The 21605-nt window shown below is 34.3% G+C and overlaps 2 protein-coding genes across 2 annotated transcripts in view; one reads left to right on the top strand and one right to left on the bottom strand.

The window, feature by feature from the left end:
- Positions 1-21605, bottom strand: part of LOC145246764 (uncharacterized) — a 182835-nt gene that overhangs the window by 145129 nt on the left and 16101 nt on the right. The gene's annotated exons all lie outside the window — the stretch shown is intronic.
- On the top strand, positions 18876-19247 carry LOC145246508 (uncharacterized). Its single transcript, XM_080108121.1, has one exon. The coding sequence runs from the start codon at positions 18876-18878 to the stop codon at positions 19245-19247; it is 372 nt and encodes a 123-aa protein (XP_079964247.1).

Here is a 21605-nt window from a genome sequence, read left to right as displayed (position 1 = left end):
TAAGAACTATATTTCGGGTGGACAGTGGTTTTTAGTCCGTAAAATTTGGCAGCAGATCTTTCAATTTTCTTTTGTTCCCTTTGAGAGTTGAAAAAGAGTTCATTTATTAAGAGTTCTGGGTGAAATTGAGCTCCAGCAGAAATAGACACATTCAATTTTTTTTTATTAAAGTTCAAATCATCATGATAAGCTTTCCATCTTATTTTGTTTTGGAAAATGTTTACTGCTTGAACAAATTTATGGATATATTCTGGCTGAGTAGGGATAGGGATATTTTTAGCAGAAAGGGAAATGTGTTCCTTTTTGTACATATCTGGAGAGGATAAAAAAAAGCTCAGCCAAACGTGAGGTTCAAATGAAAGAAAGAATTACAATTAAGTTTACAAAGATAATCCAAAATAGTAAACTTAAAATATATTCTAAATATTAAAGGCCTAATATTTATAAATTAATCCTAACCAAATGTCAAAGCTCAATAAAACCAAATAGGAAATAGAGCCAATAGTATAAACAAATAGTAAATAGGGCATGTTAAACAAATTTTAACAAAAACAAAATGAGAGTACAAGAAAAAAATTACGCTTAAACCACACCAAAACTCAAACAAAACCAACCTATGTCCTCCCTTGAGGCTTGCATTTACGAACATCCGTGGGCTTAGAACTAATTTAAATGATTTTGAAGCATTTCCCCTAACAAACACCATGGCTGTCTTAGCACTAAATGAGACAAACCTACACTCCTCCATCCCCTCTAACTACTTTAACATGCCCGGATATCTCCCACTCTACCGTAAGGACTCTGACATATGCACGGGCTTGGAGTCTATACTCGAAACACCCTCCCCGTGACTAGAGAAACTAAACTAGAAGCGGACAATCAAGCCGTTATGCAACATAACATTAGCTACTTTTATTTTCTCTACTGCTCTCCCTCGACTCAGGACTGTACCCTAATAAACAAAGTCTCTAACAGCATAGATAATCACTTCCCCTCGACACTACCGCACAAGTGCATGTGTTTGGTGACTTCAATGTCCACCACAGCAACTAGCTTGGATTTTCTACTCACACAGACGCAGCTGGTACCACAACGCTTATCTTCCCGATGACCTGTGTAAGAATGCCCACAGCCCACTTGCGAACGCCGATCATGCAGTGGTAATTGTTGAAATCGCTCTAAACTCTAGAGCTAAAACTCAAGAGCCATTGCTAAAAAAACGAGATATTATCAAACGGCTGACTGGGAAGCCATCAGGGACCTCATCAGGTACGCCCCATTGCCAAATATCTTTTCACTTCCTACTGAACATTACGCAAATGAGACCACTGAATGGTTCAAAATGGCAATCGAAGCACATGTTCCCACGCGCAAATTTTATAGCAAGCCCCCTCTCCCCAATGGTTTTCTTCTACTTGTACAGCTGCCATAGTGCAAAGGCAGCACGCGTACCACAGATTTAACCGACATAAATCCAGTTCAAAGAGACAAAAGTATATAGAAACCAGAAATGACTGTAAGAAAGAAATAGAGACAGCTAAGAGAAAATTTACAGAAACCACCAAAAAACGCATCGAAACACAGAAATTAGGAGCCCGTGACATCTGGAAAATCTACAACAGTGTAGTAAATAATGGGCAATCAACAAGTCCCTCCCACTATCCAACAATCATGAGGTTGTTGCTCTGCAATTGAGAAGGCTTACATGCTTGCCAGTCGGTTTGCCTCCAACTCCACACTAGACCCTGCTAACCCCCCCTCCCTAACTTTCCTTTGCGGACAGACGCCACTCTAGACGACCTGAAAATTACCCCTTCTCAGGTGCATGCTATCATAAAAAATCTTGATACTGCAAAAGCATGTGGACCTGATCTCATCCCGGCTATGCTATAAAAAAGTGCTCCACCAAAGTAGCTCGAGATCTTTCTAAACTTTACAACAAATGCTTTACTGAATCTTGCTTTCCTGCCTGCTGGAAAACTGCTTCTGTGGTACCAGTTTTCAAGAATTCTGGCGAAAGAACCGACCCAGTAAATTATCGCTCCATTACTCTCCTCTCACTCTTCGCTAAAATATTTGAGACCATAATTAACCATCACATTACAGATGTTAAACTTCTGACTGACCAACAATATGTATTCAGGCAAGCCAGTTCCACAGAAGACATCCTAACTGTAATCTCAGAGCGTATATACCATTCACTGGACAAAGCAGGGGAAGGTAGAGCGGTAGCTCTAGATATCCTTAGATAAGAGAAAAATCCAGGTTGTCTCGACGGTCGTACATCTAAACAATATGATATAAATTCGGGAGAGCCTCAAGGGTCTATTCTTGGACCTCTATTATTCCTAATATTCATAAATGACCTCCCTAACAAAATTGTCTGTGAGATCGGTATATATGCTGATGGGACCACGCTCTATAACAAACCCGACAGGAAAACAAATGGACACATATCAAAAGAGATGGCAGAAACGCTAGAGGATGACTGTTGTAGAATGGGACAAAAATGGATGGTCACATTCAATGCTGCCAAGACTAAACTTGTTTCCTTCAATAATTACAAGAAACCTTCTCTACCACCAATAGCAATGGCCAATGAATTTTTATCTGAAAGTACATCTTTTAGGCTCCTTGGTCTAACGTTCACAGGAAACTGAGTTGGAACAATTACATTGAGAGTATTGCTAGGACCGCTGCGAAGAAGGTAGGTTCTCTCTACCGTGCTAGAAAGCTACTAACGTCTGAAAGTATCCTGTACCTCTATAAGGCCACCATTCGCCTATGTATGGAGCATTATTGTCATATTTGGGCTGGTGCATCTGCCACTAGTATATCGCTCCTAGACAAGGTTCAAAAGAAAGTTGTCAATCTGATAGGTCTTGAACTTTCATCTAAGCTTCAACCTCTGTCCCATCGACGAAATGTTGCATCCCTCTGCTTGTTCTACAAGTACTTTAACGGTGAATCCTCTGACGAACTGCACGCACATGTGCCCCCTCGACGTAAATACCCCTGAGCAACCCGACAAGCAACTAAATCCCACCCCTTCACAGTAGAGATGTAAGAGAGCCTTCTACTCCAGTAGCTTCTTCCCCAGAACCGCTGGCCTTTGGAATTCCCTTCCGGATCCCTGCTACCCCAACTGTACTGACATGCACAAGTTCAAGTGTAACGTGAACCGATATCTTGCTGCCCAACTCCCTACATAGTACCCCTGATGCTTCTGTCCCTAATAGTAGCCCCCTACATCAAAGTGGAAATAGGCCTTGTTTGGGGTGAAAATGTAATAATAAAAAAACAGGAGTTAAAACATTTAATTTCAAAAAAGGAAACACACAAAAGGTAGATTGCCCTTAATCCGCGGAGTTTCGAATTATATAATTTTCCTTCTCATCAAAGGTGTGAAAATAGCAAAATGCAGAATCAGATTTTGCTTATAAAGTATTTAATGGAACTGCAAATGAGCTATAGAGCGTTCTTGCTAAAAGTAAAACACGTAATATATAAAACAAGTATATATATATATATATATATATATATATATTTCTCTATAAATATATTTTCTTATATACCAAGCCTTATTTAAGAAGCTCAATGTAATTATATTTTCTCTCCCTCTCTCTCTCTATATATATATATACAGAGAGAGAGAGGGAGAGAGAGAGAGAGGGAGAGGGAGAGAGAGGGAGAGGGAGAGAGAGAGAGAGAGGGAGAAAGAGAGAGAGAGCAAGTCCAGTATATTACGTATATAGCAAATAAAACAAGACAAATTGATTATGAAAAAAATTGAATAGATCACAATATTTATTAATTCATAAAAAAATCAACAATGAATTATAAAGAAAGAAACATCTTTAATCTGTGCATTTTCAAAGATATTAACTTTTCATCAGAGGATGAACATTAGTAAAAAATATATTACTCGTTACCATAAATTTGAAAATATACAAAAATATAAGAAAACATTTATGTGAAATAGAATGCAGTTTCAATAGAATAACAGATTAAAAGAAAACGATTTATTAAATTATGAAAATATATGGCAATAAGACCACGCAGAATATTCCATATTTATTATTATAGAGAAAAGTTTGTATTGATTATATATATATATATATATATATATATATATATATATACTAGCAGAAGTACCCGCCGTTGACTAGGTTCAAAAACAGCACACAGAAAATGGACTGTGATTGATGAAATATGATAGGTTATGAAAAGGAGGGGGTGGTAAAGAGATAGATTTTGATACTCAAAAATTTTACCCTAAGCAAAATATGATGAAAGTAAAAATAATTTTCGTGAAAATATATTTTTTATATCAACTTTTCCATTCGTAGCCAAGAGTGACCAACAAAATGATGTTTCCTTATAAAGAGAAAATGTTATATATATAATAATATAAATATACAAGAAATAAACGTTACCATAGTCAATAAAAGTTACTTTTATCGTAGAAAAGTTGATTAGTTTGTATTTTTAAGTAGTTTGTAAAAAAAAATTTTCTTTTAAATTCACGAACCGGTTTAAAAAAATAAAAATGGCAGCGACTTTGAAATGGAGTGCCCCGTTTTAGATTTGAAGGAGGAGCACCTGAGCATTCTGTGTTAACAATTTAAGAGAGTTCCGTCAACGTAAGGAATATTTATAAACATATTTTAATGTTTTCCGTAATTTTGTGGTTGAGGAATATTCGATTATGGCATGTGTATTTCATATAAAAATTGATTTTAAGCAGTTATCGCCTAAAATTTCGTATTAATTTCGGTTCGCTGAAATTATTTCAAGTAAAGAGCATTAAAAACTATTTCAAAACAAAACAAAAAAAAAAACGAACTGAACTTTTAATGACTATGTTAACATTTATCTCTTGTATATTTATTTTTTCGGGTAGTCGTTTGTTGGCTTTTTTGCAACATTCTTACTAAATAATATCGACGAAATATCGAAAAACAAAGAAACAAAAACAGTTTGGAAATATAATGAAATTTTACTTACTTTAGTAAAATAATCTGAAATAGCAAAATGGGATATTAAAAAAGTAAACACGTAATTACTTTAGTTTTTAAAGCAAAGAATCGATATAAATAAGAATAAGAAGAAAATAGCGCCCTTTTCAAGCAGAACAGATTCGTTTCAGTTTTACAGTATTGAACGGTGTAGTATTGCGACGTCGGATTCAGGGTTGGACTATTGTAATGTAAAGAACACGCAGAAAGGGTTGTAATCAACTGAATTCCTTTTAGTACACTGACAAAAAAGCTTTAACAGATATATAAGTAAAAATAAAAAGGTTATGTAAACGTTTTTAAAAAGATACGTAATCACGTGAGCAGGATGTTTTCCTTCTTTTGACACGATAACAAGTAACGTTCTTATTTTTTATTATTTATCTATTTATCTATTTTCGAAAGTGTGCCACGTGCAAATGGAGAAGGAAAGCACAGAGTTATGCAAAATTTGTGTCGAGAATTGTCTAAAGTTCCGACTTTTTTTTTTGGCTTTCACTTTAATAAGAACGTGAATTTATGAGGTTAATCTATTCGACACAATATGATTAAACTCCAAAAAAAAAAAAAGCTAACGTGAATTAAGATTAAAGTAAAGGTGTTATTGTGGAACCTATCCCCTTTTAAAATACCTCGTTAAACTGTGTGATATATTTCCATTCTATGGAGGTCAGGCGCGAACGAACACCTAATAATTTTATTATACCACATTTCTTCAAACTGAAACATAATTATCAAAGTATACTTACGCAAATACACTTGTACCCGATATTATTCATACCCCTCGGATCTTTGAGATTTCTATAAGAATATTGCTCAAACCAGAAGATAGACAATATTAAAGGGATTTCAAACAATAAATCAAGCATAAGCATTTAATTTAAACTCAACAAATAAATAAATTATGCAAGTTTGAAGCATTATACTTAGAAAAACAATAATGGCACTAGTTCAAAATTATTCATACCTCTCTTACTAATAGTCAATAGCATGCCCTTTATTCTTAATAACTGCCTGTAACCGTTTTGGATATTTATCAACAAGGTTTTTACAAGCATCAACACTGATTTTTGACCATTCTTCAATGCAGTAGTTCTCTTAATCCCTCAAATTTTTAGGTTTCCGCTTTTTAACCTCAGTTTTCAATATGTACCAGAGGTTTTCGATAGGGTTCAGGTCAGGACTCTGGCTAGGCCATTCCAAAACATTAATGTGATTATCCTCAAACCATTTCTTGACTATTTTGGCAGTATGTTTTGGATCATTATCCTGTTGAAGGACCCAGTTTGGTCCTAAATGGAGCTTCTCCGCATCCTGTCTAATGTTTTTCTGGAGTATCTCCAAATATTGCTCCTTCTTCATGGTTCCATCTATCTTGACCTAACTACCTGGACCACTAGCCGAAAAGGAGCCCCAAAACATTAGGCTACCACCACCATGTTTCACCGTGGGTATGGTGTTCTTTGGGTTGTAAGCTTCTCCTTTCTTCCTCCAAACGTAAGAAGCATCCATATGGCCAAACAATTCAATTTTTGTTTCGTCAGTCCACAAAATACTTGAGAAAACGGACTCTGGAGAATTCACATGGGTCCTAGCAAACTTTAGACGTGCTGCAAGGCGTTTTCCGGTGTGCAATGGAGTCCTTCTTGGTCTTCTTCCTTTCAGACCATTTTCATGCAGAGTCCTTTGCAATGTTTGCCTTGATATTTTTATGCCAGAAGACTCCAGATTTTCTAAAATGTCCTTAGTAGTGGTGGTTGGATTTGCATTAACACTTCTTACAATATTCCTGGTGGCTCTAGCAGACAGTTTCCTTTTCCTTCCTCTACCAATCAAGTTGTTTGTTGTGTGGTGGCTCTGGAATTTTTTGATGATGCTCTGTACTGTTGCTGTAGGGACCTCAAATTTCTTGGAAATTGACTTGTAACCTAAACCATCCTTATGTGAATTCACAATTTTAGTCCTAAGATCATTACTAAGCTCTTTTTTCTTCCCCATTCTAATAATTTTATTCTGTTTTTGGTTTTCAGTTGATATCATTTTAATTTCTGAAAAATGCAAAAAACGAAATGAAATTAATCAAAGGTTGTATAAAAGCATTCAAAATAAGAATCAAACAGGAAACAAACAGTCAGAAACTCGATTAATACTGAAAAACTAAGGGGGTATGATTATTTTTTAACATTGCAGATTTTATAAATAGCTGTATATTTCTTTTATTACAAGTATCCCGAGATTTTAAAATGACGAAAATGATCAGAAGAGGTTTATTAAGAATATGTATCAATATGGACGTAAACAATAAATTCTTACAAAGTTACACATAATAAACTCAATTTTCAAGAGGGGGTATGAATAATATCGGGCACAAGTGTAGATATGAAAAGTCTTTGTTTAAATTTGTGCCATATTTCCATGGAGTATAGGAGCGAACGCAGACCCCACATCCCTATACAATCCCTATTTTAGTTGAAACATACTTATCAAAGTATTCTTATGTACATCTATAGTAAAAACCCTTGTATACCTTTTTTTTTTTCATTTTTTATTTCCATATTTTGTGGGCCAGGCGCGAACTCAGACCCACAATTTTTATGAACCATTGTTCTGCCAGATCAAACATAACCATTCCTGATCTTCGGTAGATCTTCTATTATTATATGCAATCAGTTTTTTAAAATAGTCAACTGTATAGGAGCCTATTCGTAACCACACACACACACACACACACACACACACACACACACACACACACACACACACACACACACACACACAGACATTCAGCTTTATATTATAGACTAGCAGAAGTACCCGTTGACTGGGTTCAAAAACAGCCTACAGAAAATGGACTGTGATTTGTGAAAGTATGATAGGTTATGAAAAGGAGGGGGTTGTAAAGAGATAGGTTTTGATACTCAAATATTTTACCCTAAACAAAATATGATGAAAGTAAAGATAATTTTCGTAAAAATATATTTTTTTATATCAACTTGTCCATTCGTAGCCAAGAGTGACCAATAAAATGATGTTTTCTTATAAAGAGAAAATATTATATATATAATAATATAAATATACAAGAAATAAACGTTACCATAGTCAATAAAAGTTACTTTTATCGTAGAAAAGTTTATTAGTTTGTATTTTTAAGTAGTTTGTAAAATTTTTTTTTTAATTCACGAACCGGTTAAAAAAACAAAACAAAATGGCAGCGACTTTGAAATGGAGAGCCCCGTTTTCAATTTGAAGGAGGGGCACGTGAGCATTCTGTGTTAGTAATTTTAGAGAGTTCCGTCAACGTAAGGAATATTTATAAACATATTTTAATGTTTTCCGTAATTTTGTGGTTGAGGAATATTCGATTATGGCATGTGTAGTTTATATAAACATTCATTTAACTAGTTATCGCCTCGAATTTCGTATTAATTTCAGTTCGCTGAAATTATTTCAAGTAAAGAGCATTAAAAACTATTTCAAAGCAAAAGAAAACATGAACTGAACTGTTATTGACTATGTTAACATTTATCTCTTGTATATTTATTTTTTCGGGTAGTCGTTTGTTGGCTTTTCTGCTAAACACTCTTACTAAATAATATCGACGAAAATCGAAAAACAAAGAAACAAAAAACAGTTTTGAAAAATAATGAAGCTTTAGTAAAATAATCTGAAACAGCAAAATGGGATATTAAAAAAGTAAACACGTAATTACTTTAGTTTTTAAAGCAAAGAATCGATATAAATAAGAATAAGAAGAAAATAGCGCCCTTTTCAAGCAGAACAGATTCGTTTCAGTTTTACAGTATTGAACGGTGTAGTATTGTGCCATCGGAGTCAGGATTGTACTATTGTAATGTAAAGAACACGCAGAAAGGATTGTAATCAACTGAATTCCTTTTAGAACACTGGCAAAAAGCTTTAACAGATCTATAAATAAAAATAAAAAGGTTATGTAAACGCTTTTAAAAAGTTACGTAATCACGTGAGCAGGATGTTTTCCTTCTTTTGACACGATAACAAGTAACGTTCTTATTTTTTATTATTTACTAATTTATCTATTTTCGAAAGTGTGCCACGTGCTAGTGGATAAGGAAAAAATAGAGTTATTAAAAATTTGTGTCGAGAATTGTCTAAATTTCCATTTTTTTTTGGCTTTCACTTTAATAAGAACGTGAATTTATGAGGTAAATTTATTCGGCACAATATGATTCAACTCCAAAAAAAAAGCTAACGTGAATTAAGATTAAAGTAAAGGTGTTATTGTGGACCCTATCCCCTTTTAAAATACCTCGTTAAACTGTGTGACATATTTCCATTCTATGGAGGTCAGGCGCGAACGAACACCTAATAATTTTATTATACCATATTTCTTCAAACTGAAACATAATTATCAAAGTATACTTACGCAAATAGATATGAAAAGTCTTTATTAAAGTTTGTGCCATATTTCCATGGGTTACAGGCGCGAATGCAGACCCCACATTCCTATACAATCCCTATTTAAGTTGAAACATACTTATCAAAGTATTCTTATGTACAGCTACATCAGAAACCCTTGTATAACTTTTTTTTTCATTTTTTATTTCCATACTTTGTGGGCCAGGCGCGAACTCAGACCCCACAATTTTTATGAATCACCGTTCTGACAGATCCAACATACCCATTCCTGATCCTCGATATATCTTCTATCATTATATGTACTCAGTTTTTTTTAAAATAGTTAAATATATAGGAGCCTATTAGTGACCCCCTACACACAGACGTTCAGCTTTATATTATATATATATATATATATATATATATATATATATACATATGTATATATATATATGTACATTAATGATTAAAGCTTAAAAATAACAACCTCGTTGCTATCAGCTTAAATCGAAGCCAAAACATTCAGCGCCTCAACATTAGTCGTTTCCGTCTTAACTGTCACCAAATGACTAACAACGATTAAAAATTTTAGTGATTTCAAGCTAAAAAACATATATCTACGTATACTTAAAGTTTAGTCGATTTACTCCTGCTGGAGTCAAGTGTTTTCTTTTTCAATTTACAGGCTAAAAATCAAATCGAAATTCTGAGGTCTAAATACTCTAATCAAGTTTCAAGTCTGCAGACCAAATTTTCAGAGAGGAGTTTTGTAGAGACGTTTCGTATACACGCGGTTACTTATATATATATATATATATATATATATATATATATATATATATATATATATATAATATGAGCAAAATTAGCAAGTAAAGAATAGATTACTAAAAAAGTTTTTTCAAATTCAAAAGTATAGAAATATGAATACATATTTATAGAACAACACAACCTTATCCAGATTAAAAATGCTCAATATCAGAGATACCAATTCTCCCAACCCCGAATATTTTTTAAAAGATTCTAAAGGATATTTTATTGAACTCCTCTTGGATTTACTAATCGCCATAAACTATTACGAACTTTTGAATCTGAATATTTGCAACCAAAATTATTGGATAATGCTGATTATTTTTTTCATTTTTCTCATAAACGTTTATTTTCTTTCAAAAAACTTTTTTTCTCGACTGTTTTCAAAATTGAACTTACCAGCACAAATAGATATTTAGCTATATTTGCCCTTTGAGGAGAAGAACCTATATTTGAAATTCAATGGAATAAGGAATCTTTCACCTCTATTTCGTATTCCTTGTTTTGAATACAATATTGTAAATTCAAATTGACGTTCCGACTGTATATAACCATGTCGGTGTGCTAGAACGTTTTCATTGTAAATTCTATCAATTATGAACGACATTATGCATAAAATAATTAAGCGTAATAGTTAAATACAACTAACCATCTAAAAAGAAACGATAAAATGAATAAGTAATTAATGCTCGTTTTTCAAAGGAATATGCAAATTAGTAAACCTCCGTGGAGTCGCTCACTGAGTATATCAAGAAGTTTGTTTAAAGAAGTTTATAAACTAAAAAACGTAGACTTAATATCAATGTGTAAGCGAAAAAGAAACCTCAACATTATTAGGATGAAATTTCCCAATAACTATTTGCCATCAAGTAATAAACGTTCCCAAAATTTCAGTTTCCTTAAAATATTTAAAGAGTACGTAACAAAAAATAATATGGACGCAACCTGCAATTTTAAAATCCAGTTTTATTAGATTTGAATAGAATTAAATAAATCTCCATTCGGCACCAAATATGTTTAAAATTTTTTATTGACCCGTTTAATTTTAGATATTTTCTTAAAGCCAAATCGTATATTCTGATAAAAATTGGAATAAGGATTCTACACATAATGTTCTGTTCGTATATATATATATACTCATAAACTCACATATATTTATGTACAATAAAATATTTAGACCTTAAGGTAGTAACCACCTTCCTAAAGCTACCAAGCTATATGAAATTAATCAAATTATATATATATATATATATATATATATATATATATATATATATATATATATATATATATATATATATATATATATGGGGCGTTCAAAATGTAATGCCTCTTGAATTTATTATTAATGCTAGAGAAGGGATTAAAAATTAAATTGTTATGATGACCGAACTTATGCATTCATGACCTGAAGTTCTGTCTCTTTGTTGCAGATATTTACGGTGTGTAACTAAGAAGATAAACCCTATCAGGGACGTCCATCAGTAGCAGAGATGCGTCATTGAATTCTTTGCAAAAGTGCATTGCGAGTAATGGTGAATATGTAGAAATATTAATTCCGAAGAAAAAATGTCAGTCGTTTTTGTGGTACCACTTCTGTTTTTGAAACCCTTAAACATTTTCAGTACCTTTGGAACGACACTAGTACATTTTCTAAATTATATATTCTTCCAGCCCAGAGAAAATATGCGACAGTAGGTAACATATATTTGCTAATTAAGTTTAATTCGAATTATCGGCTCCGCCTATTACTTTTATTAATTACTAGACTACCCGTGACCCGTTGGGTCAGCATTTTATATTAGCTATGGAATTCATGTATGAGCGTGACACTTGTGACGTAAAGAAATAGTTTTTTTTTGACATAACAGAAACATTTCTATGAAAGCAAATTGAAATGAAAAATCAACGGACGGATCACTCAAACATGAAAAAAATCCTCCCTATTCGTGTAAAGTTACCTATTTTTCCGAATAATCGCTCAAAAATCGAAAATTAAACATGATTTTCCTACGAATCGAATGCAGACGGAAGTCATTTAACAGCAAAACGGCACATGAACCCACTGATAAGAAATATAAGAATGAAAAGCCCATATTGGAATCCTTCAACCAAGTTATAGAAACTTAAAATCTAAAAGAAAAATAAATAATTAATAAAACCTGAAGCAAAAAAAAATAAAACCTAAATAAATAAGATAAAACTAATATTGAAACAGATTAGTAATTGCGTCAACAAATTTATCGTTCTCACACAACTATTTTGTATCTAGAAATGTAAACAAAAAATAAAAGAGAAGGAAGGAAGGAAGGAAGGAAGGAAGGAAAAGTGACGGATAGAGAATAGTAGTAGTAGTAGTAGTAGTAGTAGTAGTAGTCTTGGCTTTACTACAATTGTTCTTATGTTTGTCAACGGGTTAATGTTGTTTAGTTGTATGAAAATAGCGACAGTATAGTTGTAATAAAGAATAGTTGCAAAACACCCCCACTCTTCCCATGTTAAATAATAATTTCGAAATAATAACGTTAATATTTCAATGCGCAAGCCAAAATCTGCTAAAGAAGCAATTTGTGTTTATTTGTTTACGTTGTTATGAGTAAATGTTTATGCACGCATGCGCAACCAGATGTCGTAAACCGGAAAGTGGGTTACATCACTCGTTACAAGGTCATTTGAGTTTTATAATTATATAGATTTTGTGTACATTTATATTTATTTTTGTATTATCGGCTTCACCTATTACTATTATAAATTATATTTTGTGTACATTTATATCTTTTTTCGTATTATCGGCTTCACTCTTATTTATTATTTGTGTGTTTCTTTTATTGATTTTTTTGTATTATTGGCTATTATTACGCTTATTAATTATTTTTGAGTATATTAACTATATAAATAGTATAATACAATTCCGCCGATTAATTTTTTATTTATGTTTTTGTGTGTTCTTTTTTATTTTTCGTATAATCGACTTCACCTATTACTATTATAAATTATATTTTGTGTACATTTATATCTTTTTTCGTATAATCGACTTCACCTATTACTCTTTTAAAAATTGTTTTTGTACATTTATATTTTTTCTTCATTACACGTATTCTTTTTGTGTATATTTATATATTTTTTGTATTATCGGCTTTACCTAACACTCTTATTAATTATTTTTGTGTACATTTATATATTTTGTTCGTTCTCTTACTACTTTTATAAACTATTTTTTGTGTACATTTATTTTCTTTTCGTAATATCGGATTAACCTATTGATTTTATTAATTTTTTGTGTGCATATATATATATGTATTATCGGCTTATTTCTCTTATTAATTATTTTTTGTGTACATTTATATTTTTTTCGTATTAGACTTACAATTTATTTTTTCTGTACATTTATATATATTTCATATTTTTTATATTATCGGCTCCACCTTTTACTTGTATTAATTGTTGTTTTTGTACATTTATATTTTTGCATATAATCAGCTTCACTTATTACTGTTATTCATTGTTAATGTACGTAGTTTTAGTTATTTAGTTTGACCTATTACCTTTATTACTTTTGTTTATATTTATATTTTGTTTTGTGTTATCGGCTTTGCCTATTATATATATTATTTTGTGTACAATTATTTTTTCGTATTATCGACTATTACTTTTGCTAATTATTTTTTGTACATTTATATTTTTTGCCGCATTATCGGCTTTACCTATTTCTCTTATTAATTATTTTTTCTGTACATTTATATATTTTTTGTATTTTTGGCTTATCTTACTACTTTTAATTATTATTTTTTGTCTACATTTTTTTTGTATCATTGACTTCAGCTCTTACTCTTATTAATGATTTTTTGTGTACATGTATATATTATTTTCGTATTATCGGCTTCACTTAGTACTCTTATTACTTTTTGTGTACATTTATACTGTTACATGTTTTCCATGCAGCATTATTTTTAAAGGATTTGCATTTTTTTCTGTGAAAATGAAATTGAAATATTTTGCAATATAATGGGGCGGTCGGCATTATCCTGTCGTAGACACATTTTAATATATTTTCATTCATGCACGTTCTCCATTTATTCTTACAGGGCCAAGTCCCTATTGAACATTGTATTTTAAAACTTAAAAAAAGGCTTAAAAACAAACTATTTAGTGCCCCAACTGGGTTCCCTAGAGTTTGAACTATTATCAAATAGATAAAAAAATTAAAAGTAATCTATTTCAAGATATGAATTAATTTGCGTATAAGCAAATATAATAGAAATATGTTGGCAAGTTTAGATTAACATTTTACATTGCAACTTTAGATTTTTCTGTACGGGTTATTCTTTCATCCAAAAAATATTTTACGCCTAATAAACCATCCTTGGTGTATGATTGTAATTTCCTGTTAATTTCAGTGTTATGTGACCGGTATTTTAAGAGTTTATCGGTTGAATATTTTCACGTAGACAGACACACGCATCCATACATCTACTATTATATTTCTATAGATTAAATATTCCGGTTTAAGATTGTAACGTGAACACATTCCTATATTTGATTATTTGATTTTCTTAAAATGAGATGAAAAAATGTGCAAATGTTTTGAAATTTCTGATATCAACTAAGCAATTCATTCGAAAATAATTTGAAACAACTAAGCTATTTACATGAATATATTCGAAATACTAGTCTATTTTATGTATATCAATAATATTTGTACATTTTACTTTTACAAAAAATTGCATAAAAACAAACAGACAAACATCAAAAGAACAAATCACATGCATTGTATATGTACGATCGTGTATATTTATTTTAATAATGTTTATTTTAACAACACAAAACGATAAATATGACATAAATAAATAATATAAAACAACTTCTTAAAAGCATTAGTTATACACCCCGGTGTTGCTCGTTTTTTTATTTTCGTGTTGGCTTGGAACATTTTTTTAACTAATATAACCAAATTATAATAAAATTATTTTGAAAGTTACGTCTGATCACATTTGGTAAAGAAATTATTAACTGAACGAGATTTAACTAGAATTAATTTTGTTAATTTTGCTTAATCATAATTTATAAACGTATTGGATTGAAACTACTCAATCTTTTACTACATGACTATTTTAAAAGAATTTTAAAAGCCCAAATAAATTCGACAGTTAACGATTTCATATTCCTTTCGTATTTTGAAAATTGATGGCGCAATACGTTCATTTTTTAACTATTACCAAAAGATTAACATAGTTGACTGAAAATGAATTGGGGCGAATTTTATTCGTAATTTAATACTTTAAATGAGATATTTGAAAAACTTAAGTACTTTATTACTTTCTAATTAGAATAATTACTGAAATATTAATGCGTAAGCAAGATAGATGCGAATAGCATGCATAAAAACACACGAGAATAAGTCACAGCTTTTTTAATTTAAAAATAAATTATTTTTTGGTAGAATATTTTAAAAAGAAAGTCGGTAGAATATTTAAACAGAAAATCATACTCGGTAGAAAAAGTAAAAGAATCATATTGGGCAGAATATTTAAAAAGAAAAACATATTCCGTAGAATATTTCAAAATAAAGTGATATTCGGTAGACTTTTTTGCGAATAACAAAAGTAACAAAATTACAGCAAATGCAATTTATATTGTAATTCTATGAAAGAAAAACGATGATTATATAAAATACATAAAAAAGTAAGAATGCAAAAACAAAAACAATAAAACCAACCTTAATCTTGAAATTAAAACAAAACAAAAAAATCCTATATGTAAAACTTATGTAAATCCTGGTAAACAATTAATGCAATTAATGATAAAGACACAACCTTACTTATGCATACCATTTTGCAAATAAGGAAAACTCTTTCATTCTGTTAACTTTATATTTACAGTAAACAGATAGAATATAAGCCAAAACAGGTTTGTGCGTGTGTATTATATTTTGGTCAAGCTTAATTACTATATATGATATTTTCATGTAAGTAGGTATTGATTAAAATAAGCAATGCGTGTCATATTCGTATACTTGAGTAAGCATGTCTATATATGTTCATATAATATAATGTTTGGGGTGTTCAAGGATAGGTTAATACCTTTGCTGGGGGGGACTCTCCACTTTTTTTTAAAGACAGCATGTCTACCACTGGACCTCACTTGACACTCAGCTCTCACCTGTGGCTCTTCGTAGCTGTCGCATGCAACAGTGGCCACACCATGGGTACTGGCTTTGGCGAGCTTGCTAAACCAGGTGAGGGTGGCCGACGGGTCTCAAACCCATGGTGAGTTAGAATCGGGCTACGTCAGCCCTACTGCATGCGAAGTCTGACTCCCGGCGGAATAAACGGAAGAGTTTACCTGAAAATCCAACGGTTGTGAAGGCGGTGGCAGAAAGTGCCGTTGGAGCGCTTTAACCAGGATGTGGCGCCCAAAGAAATCTTGGTCATCCACTACAGCCGGGCAGTCTCCTGTCGTAACAGTTCTCCGTGCCACTGGATCAAGACTTCTTAGTCTAAGAGAGTGGGACTGCCCTTTGCATCGGTCTTATCACTATAAAACCTTCATTTACAGGTCAATTTTGTAACGCATCACCGATTACTGATCTGTCTACACACACCCCTCAAGTCCCGCGACGATGTGGCTAAAGCAACACGTGTAGTGAAAACTGGCAGTTGTAGTAACAAACCCGCACGTAGGCGATCCATGGACAGTTGGAAAAGATACCCCAGACAAATGCATGCCTTTCTAGTATGTGGTCAGTTTACCGTAGTTGACAGACTCATCCCCATAGCAGTCGAACAACAATGCAAAAAATGAAACAAATGATTTTCTTTGGGACATGGAATGTTCCGAACCTTATTGGAGAGAACTACCACTTCAAGACTTGAAAGAAGAAAAGCGCTTGTTGCAAGGGAGCTCCAGCGTTACCAGACAGATATAGCCGCACTCAGCGAAACTCGGTTGGTGGATTAGGGATGGGCGTGGCTACACCTTCTGGAAAGGAAAGCCGCAAGCAGCGGACCGGATACAAAATGTTGGTTTACTATCAGGACAACTTTGCTGAGGAGCGTGCCTGCGCTAGCAGTTGGAATCAACTAGTGTCTCATGAAACTGCGAATCTCTCTTAGCAGGACCAAATACCTCACAATCATCAGCGATTACTCCCTTACACTTACAGGCCTAGACAATGCCAAGGAGCAATTTTATTAACAGTTTTACCAAGTCATCGGATTGACCCCCCCCCCGGGCGACACACTAGTCACCCTTGGAAACTTTAATGGGAGAGTGGGAAGGGACTACAGCAGCTGGAGTGGCGTTCTAAGCAGACACGGAGTAGGCTAGACCAATGGCAAGGGCTTGCTGCTCCTCAGCAAATGTAGAGAATAACTGCCTTTTCATCAGGATAGCTGAAAAACACTGGCACATGATTGACTTTATCGTCCGCAACGAGACATCAGTGACATCCGTATGACCCGTGCCATGAGAGGCGGGTTGACCACAGAGTGGTCAAGGCTGTAATGGCGCTGCACATTGCACCTCTTCACGGGAATCGACCCAAGACTGTCAGGGCCTCATATAATGAAGGACCCATCTTACTGGGCACAATTCCGGCAAGTTCTAGATGAGAAGTTCCATAATTGCGTGACCACTGAAGACAGTACTGAGAAATGAACCTCTTCAAGGAAACAGTGAAACTTCGAAGGAAGTTCTTGGAGAGAAGATCAGAACCCACGCAGACTGGTTCGATGAGAATGACGAAAAAAATCAAAGAAGCAATACATGTCACTAACAAGTTTAACATAGAGTGTCTGAATGACCCGTCTTTCGTTTCCCAGCGCGATAAATTGAAAGCCTCTGAGCAATGCAGGACCAGTGGTGGCGGGAAAAAGCAATTGAAGTCAAACACTACGCTGACACTCACAACGCCCTCCAAAATTTCAGCTCATAGAAAAATGTTTTCAGACTCTCTATCTCTGGCAGCGCCCCACTACTATCGTCAGACGGGAAGATACTTATCAAGGATCAGGAGGGTCTCATCAAGCGATGACAGAAGCACTTGAGAACTCTGCTGGATCAACTCTGGTCAGTTGACTCAGACGCCCTGAATCAAATTCCGCAACAACCTATACAAGATTCGCTCGCAAAACCCCCTACCATCGAGGCGATCAAGAAGGCGATTCAAAATCAATCTCCAGCAGAACATAAGGAAAGGATGGCATCCCTGCTGAGATCTACAAAGCAGTAGACCCCGACGCCCTTGAGGCCTTCCACGATATCCTGCGCACTGTCCGGGAGGAGGAGAAGATGCCAGACGACTTCTATGATGCCTTGATTGTCTCTCTCTATAAGAAAAACGGAAGTAAGTTGAACTGTGGGAACTATGGGGTATTTCCCTCCTCTCAATTGCCGGAAAAATCTTTTATCAGGTCATCTTAAACCGACTCATCAAAATCTCTGAACATACCCTTCCTACGACACAGTGCGGCTTCAGGCCTAGCCGTAGCAGTGTAGACATTATATTCACCGCGAGACAACTTTAAAAATGTATTGAACAAGCCCTTCTACCCAGTATTCATCGACCTGACCAAAGCTTTCAACATCATCAACAGGGAGATACTTTGGACTGCCCTTGATCGCATCGGGTGTCCTCCAACGTTTGTGTCGATTATCAAGCTCTTACATGATAGCATGACTGGTCAGGTTCTTTCCAATGTCAATGTGACGGATAATTTTGAGATCAGCAGCGGCGTAAAGCAAAGCTGCGTACTAGCCCCGGTCCTCTTCAACATCTTTTCCCCCTGTATGCTGTCCCATGCTGTCCAAGGTCTGAAAAATGGAGTATACATTCATTACCGATTATACGGCTCCCTCTTCGACCTACGTCGACTAACAGCAAATATGAGTCTGAAAACTTTCCTCCAAGAGCTTCTCTTTGCCGACGACTGTGCACTAGTGGCCCACGCAGAACAAGATCTGCAGCGGATGCTAGACCGCTTTTCTGAAGTATCCAAGCTCTTCAGCCTGACAATCAGTCTTGGAAAGACAGAGGTTCTCCACTAGTCTGCACGATATTCTCACTCCCTTCCCCCTACCATCACCATTTACGACATACCACTTGCCAAAGTGGAACGTTTCAAATATCTGGAGAGCACCATATTCTGTGATGGCTCCTTGGAAAGGGAAATTAACACTAGAATCAACACGCATTGGGCAGACTCCGCAACCGTATGCTTAACAAACACAACACCCGCCTATCTAAAAAGCTGAAGGTCTACAATGCCGTAGTTCTTCCCTCCCTCCTCTGTTGTTGCGAGACGTGGACATTGTATCGCACATATATCAAGAAACTGGAGCTTTTCCACATACGAGCTCTCCGCTCCATCCTGGGTATCAGGTGGCAGGACCGCATCACCAATCTGGATTTCCTTGACCAAGTTCACCAGCATAGAGGCCACCATCATCAAGGCCCGACTTCGATGGGATGGGCACGTGATTTGAATAGAGGAGTGCCGGATGCCGAGATGCCTGATGTACGGGAAGCTGCTGGCTGGCAAAAGAAAACAAGGTCGACCAAAACTGCGGTATAAGGACAGGGTCAAGGCAAATCTCCAATAGTGCCACATCAAAAGAAAGTACCTGGAAGGTTATGCCACAGACATACTTAAATGGCGAAGTTCAATTTTGAAGAGGCTCGATGCCAGAAACTCGCTGCTGCCAGAGAGATACTGCAGAACAGCCTCAGCAGCGATCACAACAATTGACTTCCGATGTCCCCACTGTTTAAGACTTTGTGCGTCTAGGTTGGGTCTGCAGAACCACCTCCGTATTCATAGATGAGATGCAAAACGAAAACGTCATCATCGGATCTGATGGGCAAACAATATAATATAATATAATATAATACACACACACAAATATATATATATATGTGTATATATATATATATATATATATATATATATATATATATATAAAGCTGCACGTCTGTGTGTGTGTCTAGTTACGAATAGGCTCCTATATGATTGACTATTATAGAGTTATTATAGACACCCCTAAGTTTTGGGAAGTGACAGAAATAAAAAGGAAAATATCACATAGGAAATAAAGTTTATCAATAGCTAATGGATACGAAGCTGTTCAATAGGGATAGAAATAAGTAACTTGACATGGAATTGTTGGTGAGATTATGAAGCAATAACCGTAACAAAAGGATAGGACAATGCAACTGAGATACGTTTAGATTTGGTTTACGGGTACTTGACAATGGATTGTATGACGCCAAGGAGTAGCCATGATTAACGAGAGTAGGAGCATTTATGGACGGTCTGGGGGTTTTACGACACTCGTGAATTGGACACTTGAGAGTCGGGGACAGTTAAAGACATACCGAGACAGATGGGGAGGTCCAGAAACTGATAAACACAGCATCAACAGTAGATCTAGACGTGGACCTCAGCGTGTAGATGGTCGATTGTGTCACACGCACGCAGAACCCAACCAATACATATATGAAGTGTCAGAGTCTGTGTTTTCTTTTGTTGTTATGTGTTTGTTTTATTTTTATACTTGTAAACCCGTGCTCTTCCCTCAACGGGTGCCAGTGTAAAAGACTACGACGATACGGCCATAAAGAAGATAAGGTAAAAGCGAACAAATTCACCGCTAACGGCGAGCTGTCAAGCGGGGAACATGTGGCATCACATCATCGCCTTTCACGAATTAAAAAAAACGTGATCGCCATTGAATTGTTTCCAAATCAAATCATGTCTCACGTTCAGTAAAATAGCAGAAATTTAAAATCAAATTTCAAAAATATTTATCAGGTAAACATTTCACAGTAAGAAAACAAGTGTTATATTTATTGTTGCAAAAAGAATCAATTTTAGATAAATGAAGAAGATACATTATTGTTTTGATTATGTAAATAATATTTAGCAGACAATCGCACTTATGTGTTTTGCTAATGATTTTTACTTCTAAAGACATTCATTATTTCAAACGGAATGTAATAAACACTATATTATACAGGCCACTATGTTGATCTTTTGAAATGTTTAACGTTTATATAATGTATATTTATAAAGTTCCATCATGCATTCAGCACTTTTAAAAAACTATTGGTTTTTAATGCCATTTTATCAATTCTGCTTACTGGTATATATATATATATATATATATATATATATATATATATATATATATATATAGCTATAATATAAAGCTGAACGCCTGTGTGTGTGTGTGTCTGGTCACGAATAGGATCCTATATGGTTTACTATTATAGAAAACTGATCGCATATAATGATAGATGTATCGAGACACAGGAATGGGTATGTTTGATCTGGCATAATGATGATTCATTAAAATTGTGGGGTCTGCGTACGAAACTGGTCCACAAAGTATGGGAATAAAAGATTT

Source organism: Euprymna scolopes, chromosome 24 (genome assembly GCF_053919585.1).
Source record: "Euprymna scolopes isolate OS-2025 chromosome 24, ASM5391958v1, whole genome shotgun sequence".
Lineage (NCBI taxonomy): Eukaryota > Metazoa > Mollusca > Cephalopoda > Sepiida > Sepiolidae > Euprymna > Euprymna scolopes.
Note: the sequence above shows the minus strand (reverse complement) of the source record. Positions and strands in the feature narration are given on the sequence as shown.

Coding starts and splice junctions, on each gene's coding strand:
- LOC145246508 (XM_080108121.1), top strand. CDS start 18,876: ATGACTGGTCAGGTTCTTTCCAATGTCAATGTGACGGATAATTTTGAG.